General features: G+C 34.2%; 2 protein-coding genes across 2 annotated transcripts; both read left to right on the top strand.

The window, feature by feature from the left end:
• Nucleotides 1–63: 63 nt before the first annotated feature.
• Nucleotides 64–6,962, top strand: LOC134278374 (uncharacterized). Its single transcript, XM_062760695.1, has 10 exons — nucleotides 64–151; nucleotides 1,301–1,385; nucleotides 1,625–1,731; nucleotides 1,929–2,033; nucleotides 2,428–2,552; nucleotides 2,666–2,831; nucleotides 3,134–3,240; nucleotides 3,426–3,542; nucleotides 3,899–4,023; nucleotides 4,403–6,962. The coding sequence occupies exons 2-10, from the start codon at nucleotides 1,334–1,336 to the stop codon at nucleotides 6,595–6,597; spliced, it is 3,099 nt and encodes a 1,032-aa protein (XP_062616679.1). The 5' UTR covers nucleotides 64–151; nucleotides 1,301–1,333; the 3' UTR covers nucleotides 6,598–6,962.
• Nucleotides 6,963–10,272: 3,310 nt separating this feature from the next.
• Nucleotides 10,273–14,458, top strand: LOC134278362 (uncharacterized). Its single transcript, XM_062760684.1, has 3 exons — nucleotides 10,273–10,838; nucleotides 13,572–13,721; nucleotides 14,091–14,458. Exons 1-3 carry the CDS (start codon nucleotides 10,631–10,633, stop codon nucleotides 14,345–14,347), a joined length of 615 nt encoding a protein of 204 aa, XP_062616668.1. The 5' UTR covers nucleotides 10,273–10,630; the 3' UTR covers nucleotides 14,348–14,458.
• The last annotated feature ends 415 nt before the right edge of the window (nucleotides 14,459–14,873 follow it).

Raw genomic sequence — 14,873 nt, 5'->3', positions numbered from 1 at the left:
AATGATTTTTTTCTTTCTGTATCCGGAATAAGAACACGTAAAGGTTGACTTTTCTATTAACCGGAAGTTTTTGTCACGTGACTGTACCCGCCTGTAGGTTTAAAACGCTGCTGAAAATGTTTCAACTTTTGTATTTAAATAAGGTTTAATGGTATGTTTTTATGTATATAAGATATATAGTTGTTGAATATTGTTTATATGCACCGAACAATCAAGTTGAAGGTACATGAAAGGTATATTTAGAATGCCGATGTTTATGCTGCATCCTACCACGAGATGCATTCATGCCAGGTGCCATGATGCATGGGTTGTTGTTTGATATTTAAGAAAAATATATGACATGTCATCTGAAGTTTCTATAAGTTTATACTTATTTAGTTTTACGTGCATTGTGAAAACTTGGTAAGATGCAAATCATTTTAAAAGCCAAGTGCAGGACAAATCTATATTATAATATATACATACTTTCTACCTATAACTTTATAAGGAACAATTTGTATTGCTTCAAAACTGTTAATATCACTGCATTGTAATACTATCAGCAAATTAAATATAGACTTTTCTACCAGAGCTCAGTCTCGATCAGCTGCTGTCCTGCTATAGAATTGCAGATAACATTTGTATAAAATTTCAGGCCATAACGGACCATGAATAATTATATTAGCCTGGGTATAAGGGACCTTCTAAGGGGACTAAGATAGCGGATAGCTCATTGGTAGAGCTCCTGGATAGAAATAAAGGGGTCCTGGGTTCAAAACTAGGTCTATTTTATATTTTCTTTGTGCATTTTTTCTTTTTCACTACATTTGTTGGCCAGTTTGAAGGGCCTAGCCCTCATTTAGGTTACTGATGTGTGTAAATAAATAAGTCCTGACAGGGAACATGGACAGTCAAAAGATAATGTGATGGAATGTAGAAATTAGGCTTTGACTGTGGATAGCACCTAGGAAGCTCATTGGTCAAGCACCTGACTAGAAATACAGGGGTCCTAGGTTCAAATTCTGGTCAAGTCATATAGTTTCCTTCATGCATTTCTCCTCTCCTTCAAAAATACTAGGTTCACATCTTTTTTCCCACATTTAAATAATAAACCATCCATAGGCCTCTTTCTATTTTTCAATATCATATGAAACAGTGTATATAATGAATTTATTTTCATCTCTTACCAGGCATAAAAATATAATTAAACATGTATAGCATTGTGCTATTGAAAAACAGTTTTGTTTTATTATAAACTGAATTTGTTATAAATTGTTAAGTGACTTGCATCACAATATATTTCTGATTGATATGATTTTAGGTAGAATGTCTGGCTGATAAATAATGATCAGAGATGGCAAAAGCTCAGAAGAAAGAAGATGGAGATGAAATCCGTAAAGCACTTGGTAAATCACATTTTTTTTTAATATGAGAAATTACATCAACATAGTGTTTAGGAATCTTTACTGTGATTATTTGATTATTTTCTTTAAGTGGGATTGGGGGAGGGGGTAAAATATTTAAATTCTGTACTTAATTTCTGTATTCCTTAATTTCCTTAACTATAAACTTTTGGACATTTTATTTTCACATAGTCAGTTTTCAGACACAAAATTTTTCACAGCATTTTTTTTTTCTGAAACAGGGCTTAACAAGAATCAGTGCCTGTTTTGCCTGAAGTCAGAGGATAATGAGGAGAAATATGGCAAATACATAAAGAAATTTGGACTGACACTCCACTATTTTTGTATGGTAAGCCTCTCTTCATCCATACTGAGTCCACCTCCAAAGTTTAATTATCCAAATACAGCGTTTTAATTTTGTTTTATTATCTTTTTGCATTTATTTTGAAAATGTATATAAATTCAAGTTATTAAAAGAATTGAATGTATCAGATTGTGAAAAGTGACCATATCCAGTGAAATGTTAATCTTGTATCTTTTTTGCAGCTGTTTGCCAGTGGCTTGAGTCAGCGAGGAGAGAGTGATGAAGATGGAATCTCTGGCTTTCTACCAGCCGACGTACTGAAGGAGCTTAAAAGGGGGCTAAGGCTGGTCAGTAGAGCTGTCATTGAGGAAACATTTCATATCAATATTATATGACATTTCATATCAATATTATATGTTTACTTCAGAATCATTTTAAATTGTGAGAGTAAATGTTCATGGGCAAGCAAAATTTTACTTGTTTGTTGAGACATAATTTCTTTGGTTACTCGTAGAATGAATCAATCTGTATACAAAATGAAAAAAATTATGGGCATGGAAATGAAATGTGAAGTTGTTGAAAATGAGCAAATATTTACATTGTACTAAAAGTGTGTTTTATGATTTGAAAATGTTGAAAACCTGCAACTATAAACTAAAAGAAGTAACAAGATAAGAAAAAATATTTAAAAGAGAATAGTAGATCATTGGACTGTCATAAAAATTTTATTTTATTTTTCAGAGATGCACGTTTTGTAAATACAAAGGTGCTACCATTGGTTGTGTGGTTGGAAAATGTCGGACAGTGTTTCACTACAGTTGTGGGATAGAAAGCAAAACGCTGCACCAGTTTTTTGACACATTTAGGTATGTGCTTTCACACCACTTTTTGGGACCTTGTGGAGCAATATTTCAAACTTTTATCTGTGAAGGGGGCCACGCAATGCACATATTTTATAAAATCAAAACTTTATTTCCAGTTCATTTTGCTCAGACCATCGCCCACTGCAGATAGCCTGTCCAGAGGAACAAGCTGAGGTATCCACGTGTGCTATATGTATGACCACTGTTATCAATAAACCTCAAAATGACACACTCAAATCACCGTGCTGTAGAGGATCATGGTTCCACAGGACATGCATACAGGTAGGCACATGTATATTGTTGATTTATAGTAAAAAAAAAGGGGGGGGTAAGTAAATTACATGTATTATGTAAACCAAGCTTGTTTATCTTTTCTTTTTGTTTTATTTTTCCTTAACATGTAATATCAATACATAATATAACATTGTTTTCACTATATTCAAATAAATTAAAGAAGATAATGCAAGGAGGATTTAAAAAAAAAAAAATACAAAAATTAGGTGATGGACTATGATGTCAAAATCGCAAAATCTAAAATGCTATTAATCATGAAAGAAATTGTATCAATACATTTATATTTTCAGAAACATGCCACAACAGCTGGGTTGTATTTCTTTAAATGTCCACTCTGTAACAACAAGGACAACTTCCAGGAGGAGATGCTGAGGATGGGAGTCCACATTCCTGACCAGTGAGTGCTTAACTCAGCTACAGTAAAACAAGTTGATAAGGAATTTTAATCTATAAGAAGCAATTTTTATTTCTTTCAAGTTAAAAAAAAACATTACTTTAATTTCAATATTATCCTATCATATCAGCTGTATATTTGTTGGTCTTTTACCCATGTGTATTTTACAACTGTACATGACTTGACAGAGATGCAGCCTGGGAGACTGAGCCTAATGCCTTCACTGATCTGTTGGAGAGGTACCTTCACTGTGATGCCTACAGATGTCACTGTGACAAAGGGAGGGACTACAACAAAGATGGAGGGTAAGTCACAGAGAAGCTGTAAGGAAATTATTGTGCATGTATTATCAAATGTAGTATTGGTAGAAAACAGCCTTTTTAGACAAGGATTGCAAATCCTATGATAAATAAAATGAGATTGACTTAAAAAGTCCTTCAATTAGATTTTAGCACTATGTTTGCCATGTTATTATCGGCATGTAATGATGTATTGATTTACCATTACCAATAAATATACGTCCAAAGTTGAGGTTATTGTAGATCCAGTGTTAATTAAGTAATTTGTAAAAGAGAAAATCCTTTTGTCTTATATCAAGTCATTTTTACAGTGCTCCTACTAAAGAGAAAATACTGATTTTTACGATCATTTGATTTTTTAGGAAGTGGGAGATCTTGGTTTGTGACTGGTGTGGATCCACAGGTTCACATGTGGGGTGTCACAATATCATTAAAGTAGGACCTGATGACTACATGTGTCCAGACTGCTACGCAATAGAGGAAAAATGTAAGTATTTTGTTTGTGAGGTACAGAGGTGTTGGTTTGTAATTGTTGGTTCTAAAGGAAGTCATTTTTAAATGTCTCTCTTTGAAGATTTTTAGTAAACAGCAGAAACAGTTTTCAAGAATCTTAGTAAAGAAGATAAGGGGATGCATTTTTGACATTGGTGTTAATAATGCATTACTGTGTAAAACATATTGTAGAAAATAAACATATTGTAGAAAATAATGTTTTCTTTTTGTTAAATGTTTATATGGTTTCCTTGATATACAGTATATGGTAAAAGTAATCTCTTGCCATGAAATGTAAAAAATCAATTGAAATGTGTGTATCTTTAAAAATCTATTGATGTCATTTTGTTAAATTTTTGTCAATGCTTTTTCAGGGAATAACTGTCGTGGAATAAAGATCAAGAGGAAATGTAAGAAGAAGATTCCCTCCCCTAGAGCAAACAAGAAACAAGAAGACCCTGCCTTGGAGAACAAGGGCAAAAGTGAATACCAACAACAGGGCAGTGGCTTCAGAAAACTGACCACTCCTTCAGCCCTACCAGATGTGATGTCAGGGGACGAATTCTCCGGATCGGAAGCCATGGATGGAGTGATGAGCCCGGGAAGTTGTAATAAGTCGGCATTTAATGCAGGGCCTTTAGAGTCTCCAGAAAAACATGAGAGTATTATCTCTCCCATATCGCTCTCCAAATGTAGTGGGAAAAAGAGATTTATCAACAAAGAATTGCAGTTTAATGCACAGCAGAAAAGTTCAAATGTCGCTTCTTCTATGGTCAACAAAAAACAGACTGCCAGTAAAACTGTAGAGTCTGAGGATGAGGAGATTGACGTGGTGGGTGTAGAAGAGAGAATGGAACCTCAGAGGAAGAAGTCTTATCCTCAAGCCTTTTCCCCACCCCAAATGAAAGGATACGCTTATGTTGAAGACGACACACATGGACAGACAAGGGAAGGGAGGAGGATGAAGAGGAAAAAGAAGCAACATGACAGCATTCGCAAACTTCTGAGGTTAGATATCGATATGACTTGGACAGATGTGGATAGTTCAGACTCAGATTCTGACTTTAGACCTAAAAAGCTGAGGAGAAGAAATTCAGTTAAGTACAACTATGACACCAGTCCTAGTGTTGATATGGAAACCAAAAAAAGAAAAAGGTCTAAGGCCTCTGCAACAGTGACAAGCAGTTCTCAGTTACAGCAATCAAGCAGTATGTCTGAAAACTTGGTCCAAGGGGATCGTCCAACTGATGCCGAGACTAGTAAAAATAAAAATTCAAGATGTCCTCCTCGAAAGCAGCTAGTAGTAACCTCTCTTGACAACTTCAGCAATACAGATGAAAGTGCTAACAAGGATCTTCCTGGTAAGGAAACTCCAATACCACAGATTTCTTTAAATCAGGATTTGGATGTTTGTTTTGAGGATAAACTGCTCTCTGATAATGCTCTTCAGAAAAGCAGTGATTCTTGTAATGACAGATCTCTAACATCTTTATTAGATGGAAAACCAACACTGAAAAAATCTTCAAATGAAAAATCTAAAAATTCAAAACACAGGAAAACTTCAAAAGGGAAAAAGAGATACAAAATGAACCCAAATCAAATGCTAATCAAACAGTGGCTGGAAAATGGCAATGGTGAGAAAAAAGTGGAAGAGAAAGTGGAACTTCCTCCTGCAGTAGACAGCACCAAAAGTGGAGAGAAACCACGAAAAACTACACTAAAAATCAGATTTAAAGGCAAAACCTTCTTGTTTAACAGACGCCTTAGAAGTAGCACATCATTCAAAGAAAATTTACAGGCAGGAGAGAAGGAATCTATCAATTATAGTAAGTTTTCACCCAGGGTAGAGAGTCATCAAGGGAAACAACTCAAAGAACGTAGGAATTCTGGATCAAATTCATGCAAGTCTATAGATCCACTCGCAAGCCCACCAGAAGGAATAGCAGACTCCACAGATCTCTGGAGGGAGGCAAAAAGAATGGTGTTTACAGAAAGAAAGAGGAATTTTATGGAGCAACGGCACCTGTGCTCACCTAGGACATTTCCAAAGAAGAAAAGATCCAGAGCAATCGAATCCTTAGTGCGGCTTCCAGATGACACTATCAATAGTTATAGTGAGGAGCGCATTTATTGCACTGTTTCTAATGTGAATGTCAAGTGTTCCTTAGCCAAGAAGTTTGATTATTTGGAGAGACCTCAGTCTGAGAGTGGGTCCACTTCTACAGACATGTCAACATTGACTTTCATCGATTCCAATAGCTTTCTAAGTGAAGGTTCTATGCCCATATTGTCCCCAGTGGAAATGGATGACAGCCTAATTATCATGAGGGACAAAAATAGAGACGATCCCCAGGTGTCACCAGTAGGAGATACTCACCACTGCATGTTAGTCAACCTCAAACCCAACCGACTGGACATTCAGAAGAGGGCGGGAAGCATGTCTCCTAACTCGACCAATCACAGCGAGATTAGCCTGTCAGATGATGAGGATGGAGGTCATGTGATCAGTTCCTTCCCTCAGAGAATCACCACCACTAGAAGCATGTCAGCAATGGACACCCAGTGCTAAGAAAAAAGGAAATATTTGGAGGGACATGTTTTGTTGATAAAGAAGCAAGGTTGAATTATTTTGTATGCCTCTTGTTTATTTCTATTACCAGTCAATGAAATGGTGTAGGGATAACATTTAGCTTAACATTTTATCTTTGTAGAATTTTGTATAGAAGAAACATATATCTGATATTACTAAATGAGAGACATTTTTTGCCTTAAGAAGTAGATTCTCAGATTTTACAGAATACTTGTATACTATGTATGCCAGATTGTGTTCAGGACAGTTTGTTCATGTATGATTTATGAACTGTTAGTAATAAGTATGAATTGGGATTTTTGCTTTAATTAAATGCAGTGGATTTATATAATTATCTGATACCATAGGCATACATGTTAACCTATTGTGATGAAAAAGAGGGAGATTCAGACCTCAAAAGCGGTAGCATTGCGCGCGTGTTGTTTACGCTTGGATTATCGATATCTTTCATGCAATATACATGTATATTATAAGCCTTAAATGAAATCAGGTACCTACACTAATTAATCTTAATTATCAACAGCAAAGAAGAAGACAGAAACACCTTAAGTTTGACATAAATTGTACAAATTCAAATATTTTTCATGCTCATCATTTTGCTTGGATTGGCTGCTTTTCTTAGCCTTTTGAAGAGTGATCTTTGCTGAAATAGCCTAGAAGCAATAATTCTGAATGTTCATTCAGTTTTTAAACAAAACAAATGATGGCATGGTTTAATCTAGATCTAAAACAAGTTCGTATCTTTCGTTATGTAAATCAGATTTCCCGCGATAATCGAAAACGAAAGTAGAGATGTGCCACATTGAATGGTCAATCGAGTGATTTCTATTGACTTTATTGATAAAGTTGTGAGCTTCTGTGCTTTTAAAGACGATGTCAAATGTTTTCATCTAATTCTTAAAAGCTGTATCTCCTTTTTCATGGCAGGGATGTTGATTAATTTATCGTAACCAATGTAATCACTGCTAGTCTTATGTTGTTGTCGTTGTCAAATCCGTGCTTGAAATCTATGTACAAAAAAGCGTTTGTATGATTCCGAGTCAAATCACGCGATATCTAGCTTTTATGAGAGTGGCTTCGAAAATGGATACCCAAGCGAACCAAAAATACTTTAGATGAAGCTTTAGTAGAAAAGCGGTAGATTTCTGAATTAAATCGGTAGGCGGGAGATGGAGTGAAAAAGCGGTAGACTCCCGCCTAAATCGGGAGAGTTAACATGTATGCCATAGGCAGTTTCTGTGGTTTATTTTTGAGCTATTCAAGGCTTATAAACAATACCCATTTATTATATAGACTTGATTTGAATGGAGTTTAGATGTGAAATATCAGTTTGATGAAATCTTGAATAAAAACAATTTTTAATATGATTTGCAAAATGCTATTAAATTTTTACTTGATGCTTTGTCTTTATTTTTTTTTTATGTTTATGGTTTGGTTTCTATTGAGGGGATGTACAACAATAATTCCATGCTACAGGGTCAATACAGTACATGCATCTGTTACATTGAATGCACTTGTGAAGTATGACAGCTATAGCCCCAACTGTTCAAAAGTTATGACCAATGTCAAAGTCAAGGCAAAATCTTGCAAAAGGTGCGTTAGATCCCATGCAAGGTCAAGAGGTCAAATGTTCACCCCAAAGAAAGGCCCTGCATTTGTGAAATATGAATGTTTTAGTCCCAATCCCGATTTTAGATTTCTATGGACCCCATGGATACATGCAATGATCAAGTGCAGACATTTATTAAATGTCTTTGAATGAGATGAATACACCTTTCCTCTTTATAAATATTTATCTTGTTTCTATATGTTTATATGTGGGAAGACATGTATTAATATAACTGCCCTATGATTAACATAATCTAGTCATTCAAGATCTCTATACAAAAATGAATGAAAAGTTTCTTATGTGAATATGATGAAATATTTGGGGGTTAAAAATTTGCAAATAAGTAATGGTTTCGTAATTAAATTTTTAAATTGAGTAAAAAAGGTGAATATATAAAAATCGTATCTTATTTGCACTGATATACTCTCACAAAACTTGTATTTCCCAATTTTATTATAAAATTTTCCTCAATTATACCAGTGTCATCAAAGTAAACATAGGGCAATTTATTGCAATGTAATGGTTAGGGCCGTGGATATCGGCCTGGATAGCTCAGTTGGTAGAGCACCTGACTAGAGATACAGGGGTCCCGGGTTCGATTCCCGGTCCAGCCATACATTTTCTCCTTTCCTGTTACAGATTTGGTGCCGTTGACCACCCCTGGAATTGCAGGTGAAAGTCCTGCCAGGGACTAATAAGAACTTGGGTTGTGTCTTCGAGGGCGAAGACCATTTAAGGAGGGAGGAATGTAATGGTTAGGGCCGTGGATATCGGCCTGGATAGCTCAGTTGGTAGAGCACCTGACTAGAGATACAGGGGTCCCGGGTTCGATTCCCGGTCTAGCCATGCATTTTCTCCTTTCCTGTTACAGCAGAAAAAAATACATTGTGGTATTATGACAATGAAAAGAATCTGATAATGCACAGACATATAGGCAGTAGAGTACCTCTTGAACCTGCTTTTCAGTTATAAGATTTATACCTCTTTAATAATTTAAAAGTGTTATACATAAAATACCTGCATGAGGTATATAAAATCTAATTACGTTTTTTAAAAGCAGATAACAGTATAGGGCCTTGTATGAGGAATATTTAACGTTTACAATGCCCATATTCATATGTTTGCGACTAAGTGCAGATTCAAACCCTTATCCAGCAAGGTGAAAATCTTATAAAACTGTGAAAATCAATTACAGTAGATTGTTGATTCCAAAGAGCGATGGTTTAAATATGCCACTCCAAATATCACGGCTTAATAGATGAATAAAATTCCTCCCCAGCGGCCATTCATCTGCTTTTTTCTTCCCTCAGTTGGGTATTAAAGCTAGATAGTTCGATGAGCTTGATTTTGACCAATCGCTTATTTTCTATTTCATTTTTGTAACGCTGGTATGCACAGCAGAATAGTTTTAGTATAAACTGTATATTTGTAAGTGGTCAAACAAACCAGTTTGGAACTCGAAACTTTTATGAACAAATATGCATGGTACATGTACTTTCATGTGACAGAACGGAGTTTTAGCTATAAGAAATGACCTTTCATCAATTCTTATCATTTTGACGACGACCCCACCCATTCCACCCTCACATCCAAATACAGCAATGAAATAATGTCTAACAAAAAAAGGTTTACAGAATTTTTTTTTCGTGACACAAATGTGCAAGGAGTAAATGAAGTACTAGTGATGAACATACTAATTCTGCTTCTAAAAAAAGTTGCATGGGTATTTAATAATAGTAACTACAATGTATGACTGTTGATTTTCTTTTGTATACATGTATTGACTGACGTAAATTAAAGTACATGCATGTACTTTATACCGTTGAGTACCACACCTGCATTTATAAATTTCTTTCTGTTTGATCAATTTCTTTCTGCTACTTTATTTATTTTGTACGAAGTTGTAGGAGGACAAGCTTGTCACTATTAACAAAGACCGGTTATTCAAATTTTCTTTAAATAAAAACAACACACCTTACACGTGAAAATTATGAATGGAAATGCATTATGCTAATCTAACGTCATGCAACGCTTTTCAATTCCAGTGTATGAAATTTAGTTCAGCTATAATTTTTAACCTTTTGAGGATCACTATGGGTAAAAAATAATTAAGGTTTTCGATTTGAATGGACAAGAAAGAATGTGATTCAGAGTTAGTTTTCTCAATATTGGAACCACACAGGGGACTTGAAATTCAGGTCCAAATCACGTGACGGGCTGTCTCACCTGAACATTCCAATCTCCTCACAACAGCCTTTCCATCACAAACTGCCAACGGCGCGAGAATTTTCACATATCGACAAAATCAATCCTAAACCTGTTCATTACTTTATTTGTTGGCTAACTCCGCTAAGTACTGCATCGAAATTAGTTCTTAATTAATAAATTAATTGGATTTTTGACATGGGGAAACTTTTTGGAGCGGCCAGTTTGCCCATGATGGCATGTATTGCCCTCTTGGTCGGGGCAATATTTCAGATTCTGGGCTTCGCCGCGCCCTACTGGGCCTTTGATGGGACTTATGATGTTGGCCTCTGGAGATTGGCCCGATGTCAATTTAGTTACCATGTGCATTGTTACAGGGAGGACCATGTGGAGTATTTTACTTCAGGTATTTGACGTTAAATTTAATTTGAAAAATTACTCAATAAATCACCATTTTTCTTGTTAATGCTCCAGTTTGAATGTTCCGGATTCTCATGGGAATATTCAGCTTTTTTAAATATGACTAATTGCATGTTTCTAAATAACTAGCATATATGTAAATTTATTCTTAATATGCGTGTTTGTAACGTGTAACTTGTCAACGAAAGTCTCAAAGTAATCTATAAAAAATCGAAGCATCGATGCATATTTATTGACAAACAAAACATAAATGACAGAAACTAATGAGGAAAGAAAATCCCTTTGAATACTTGTATGTGGTTGTGGATGCAATCTTTTTAAATTATCTTGACGTACGGTAACAAATCTTTCATGTTGATGTCTGTATTCAAATGAATATTCAAAAAGTTAATATTTAAGACGGTACATAACCTTTCAAAAACTTACATAAAGATATAAGTGTCAACGCGCACCCATTGAAGGATCTGATCGATATTTTATAATTCTCATCAGATGCAGCTAGATTACACGTTTTTTATAGGAGCTAGTAAACTAAGAAATATCAATACTTCGGATCTTAAGTTTGTGTTTTTTTATTAAGATGTCAAACTTTTTTATCGCTGATTTTCGCACGGCGATAAGTTTATAACCTAGACCGGTCCTCGAAGAATAAAGGATACTGTCCACTAGAATCATTATGTCAATTTCCCGACTTTTAAAAATATCGTGTTGCCAATTAGCCAAGATTTTTCGTTAGAAAGTTCGGAGGTATTTGGCCGTTAAATTAGTGGAAAGATATTCATCAGTTCTCTCAGAGGTGACAAAGAGTGGACTGCTAAGTACTTACTACCAAGTGAAAAGGGGTCCATTTCTCAATTAACGAGTGAACCAATGCCTCAGAGAATACTAACATCCTAAGATACTGAAGATGTTGTAAATTATTGTCATCGAACCACAGACAAAACTCACCTTTTTTCTATTTTGATAGTATAATATGCACTACACGATATCAATAATATAAACCTTTTGTCTCTATATGCTGTGTGGCAACGCACTTTGAAAAAAATACGCACTTTGAAAAAATTTTTCAAAGTGCGTTAGCTTTGTCCCAAATTTAACACACTTTGAAATTTTTTTCAAAGTGCGTAATTTTTCAAAGTGCGTTGTAACAATGCTGTTTTTAAATACATGTATAGTATATCCTTTTCGACTGATATCGTTTTCGACTGATGCATATAAAGAGGGCCTTTGAGTCGACCTCAGATTTGCCTGTGGAATAAAATTTATATCTTCACACGCAGTTGTTATATATTTTTACACGGTACAAATATAAATGTATTTTCAGTGTGATACATGCATTTTCACATATTTTTATCATTGTCCTTTATTTTTTTTTTTACATTCTACCCTTACAATTACCAAAATCACGTTGATTTTTTTAATTTCAAAAAATTACTGAGTCTTATGTATCTTTTGTTTATCACTCATGGATCTACTGTAAATAATTTTTTTTATTCACGAAAACTTTATTTTCGGATTTATTATATATAAAATACGTCAAAAAAGTTGGCAATGGTTGAGGCAATATACAGATTGTTCAATTAATTAATACGTTTATATAAATGCGAGTTTAAAGCAATATGAGCTGCACTTTGGAGAAATTAATTTTGCTGTTAAAATATGCTTTTATGATAAATCTGTATGTACATGTAATTTAAACCTGATGAATCTGTATGTAACTTAAACCAATATATTTAATGAGATTGATATAAAAAATTATTCTTCTTTCTACAAAGGAAGGTAAAGTATTATATGTATTGTATAACAAATTAATATTGTACAGGACGACAATAAAGTAATTCTGCCTCAATCAAAGCATATAAATAGTTCTTCTGTCTAAAATATTTAGAGTAGAAGTTTATAAATGTTCTTTTTTCTGTCATTTAAATACTGTAGTTAATTACAATATTGCAACAAATCTGCAGCTCATATTGCTTTAAACTACAACGTGAAAAAATGACGCACAGTTAATGCATTCGCTGATCTATTTCTTTTCTTATTTTTTATCATTATTTTTAAACATGTCCATATAAAGTGTAATGCCTAGGCTTAGGCATAAATTACACAGTAAAACACCCAACAAACCCAACAAACTGGGATCAAAATTTGTCCTTGATATTACCTTTGCTTACATTTCCAAAAATTGTTGATTGTTTTGCACCAAAGTCCACTAACAGCCATAAAGCTAATGCAAGAATAACGAAGATGTATGCCTCATCGATATTTAAATACCATCACAGGTATTCAGATAAGAGGTTGCACCCAGGTAAATGCATTAAATAATAATTTCACGCCTGCTCACTCCATAATTAAATGAAAAAATGAAAGGCATTTTGTGCATCTTGGCATCATCATCTTCTCAAAGAAGCATTTTGTCAATCAAAATTAAATGCGAACATATAGCTGTGATAATACACTGGATCTTGTTTTATTTAGAAATTTCTTAATATATATGGAAACTCGTCTACCCACTCAAATTCTTTTATAAGTATAATTTAGTGTGATTCACTTACCATTCAATAGATCTGGGATATTTTTAATTTTAGGTATTAAACAAGTCTTCCTTTTCAGTCCTCACTATAAAAGTATTTTAGGAGTTATGGAACTTTGTGGTGGGAAATTCAAATATATCAGGGACACAACTGTAGCCTTGAGATTAGCTTTTATATATGTTTTGTAGATTGGCTGAAGGTAGTCCGAGCTTTTGAGAGTCTTGGAGTTATATTCATGGTGCTGCCACTCATTACGATCCCTGTATATATGTACATTTCCCTGGGTCTCTATTACAAGTTCATGATGACCTGCTCATGTATTTCTTCCCTTGTATCAGGTAAGGTTACCTATGTCTTTCGACATAGAATAAAATACTATATCTAGACAACAGACTCTTCAATATAAAATAAGCAAAAGATTATTTTTAAGTGTCATAGTATAGGATTGAATAAATTTAAAGACTATGTTCAAACAAAATACACATGTACTAAATTTATTTTTTGATGCTAATGATAAACTTTAATATGTGTTGATTTAAGAAACAAGTAAAAAGTTCTCAACATTCAACATACCCCTGGTATTTTTTTTTTAAATTAAGAACATGGCATGTATATTTCTTTTTTAAATAAAAGCAAGTAAAAAAAAATTTCATAAATCAAACATAATCTTAATCAAGTGTGTGATATGTATTTATTTTTTTTTACAGCTGTGAGTATCATCATTGGTGTGTCTGTCTACTCCGTCAATGTAACACTGAATGAGTGGAACATATCGTGGTGTCTCTATGTCTGTATTGTGGCGTTTGTTGCCACACTGTTAGCCTTCCTCATCTTTATTGTGGCTGCCTTTAGCAAACGACCACCTGAGCTCAAACAGATCATGATACCTGACCACTCCACACTGCACGTCCATCCAACAAAACCCAGATTTGTTATGATAGCAGATTATTCATATCCTGCATAGGCATGAAAGTTAGAGCATCATAGTAAAAAAAAAATTCTCATGGAAAGACAAAAATGTAGCTAACATTGTGTTCTAGGAAATTTGAGATCCAGTCTAGACCTTGACCAATGAGTGGTCTTAAAAAAGTAAATGCTTGTCTAAACTAGATTGTATTTACTGGAGTGATACATTTATGTAAATTTTCTTCTGTGGACATTTTATATAAATTTTCTTCGTTGTGAAGAGTAACAAAAACTTTAACCTTGCTCATAACTTTTGATTTAAATTACACATGCATATTCCTTGTGACAAGACCTTTCTGCAAATTTGACTGACCTTGACCTTGTTACACAAAAATTAAAAACTTTTACTTTGGCCATATCTTTTGAATGGTAGAAACTCTTCACACTTCGCATGTGTATTTTTTGCAAGGCCTTTCATTGGAACATTTTGAACTTTTGACCTTTAAAAATAAAAAACTTTAACCTTGAAAATAACTTTTGAACGGTAACGGCTATTGCTTTCATATTTCACATATGTATTTTTA

Source organism: Saccostrea cucullata, unplaced genomic scaffold (assembly GCF_032062105.1).
Source record: "Saccostrea cucullata isolate Sc308-1 unplaced genomic scaffold, CSIRO_AGI_Scuc_v1 ctg303, whole genome shotgun sequence".
NCBI lineage: Eukaryota > Metazoa > Mollusca > Bivalvia > Ostreida > Ostreidae > Saccostrea > Saccostrea cuccullata.
Note: the sequence above shows the minus strand (reverse complement) of the source record. Positions and strands in the feature narration are given on the sequence as shown.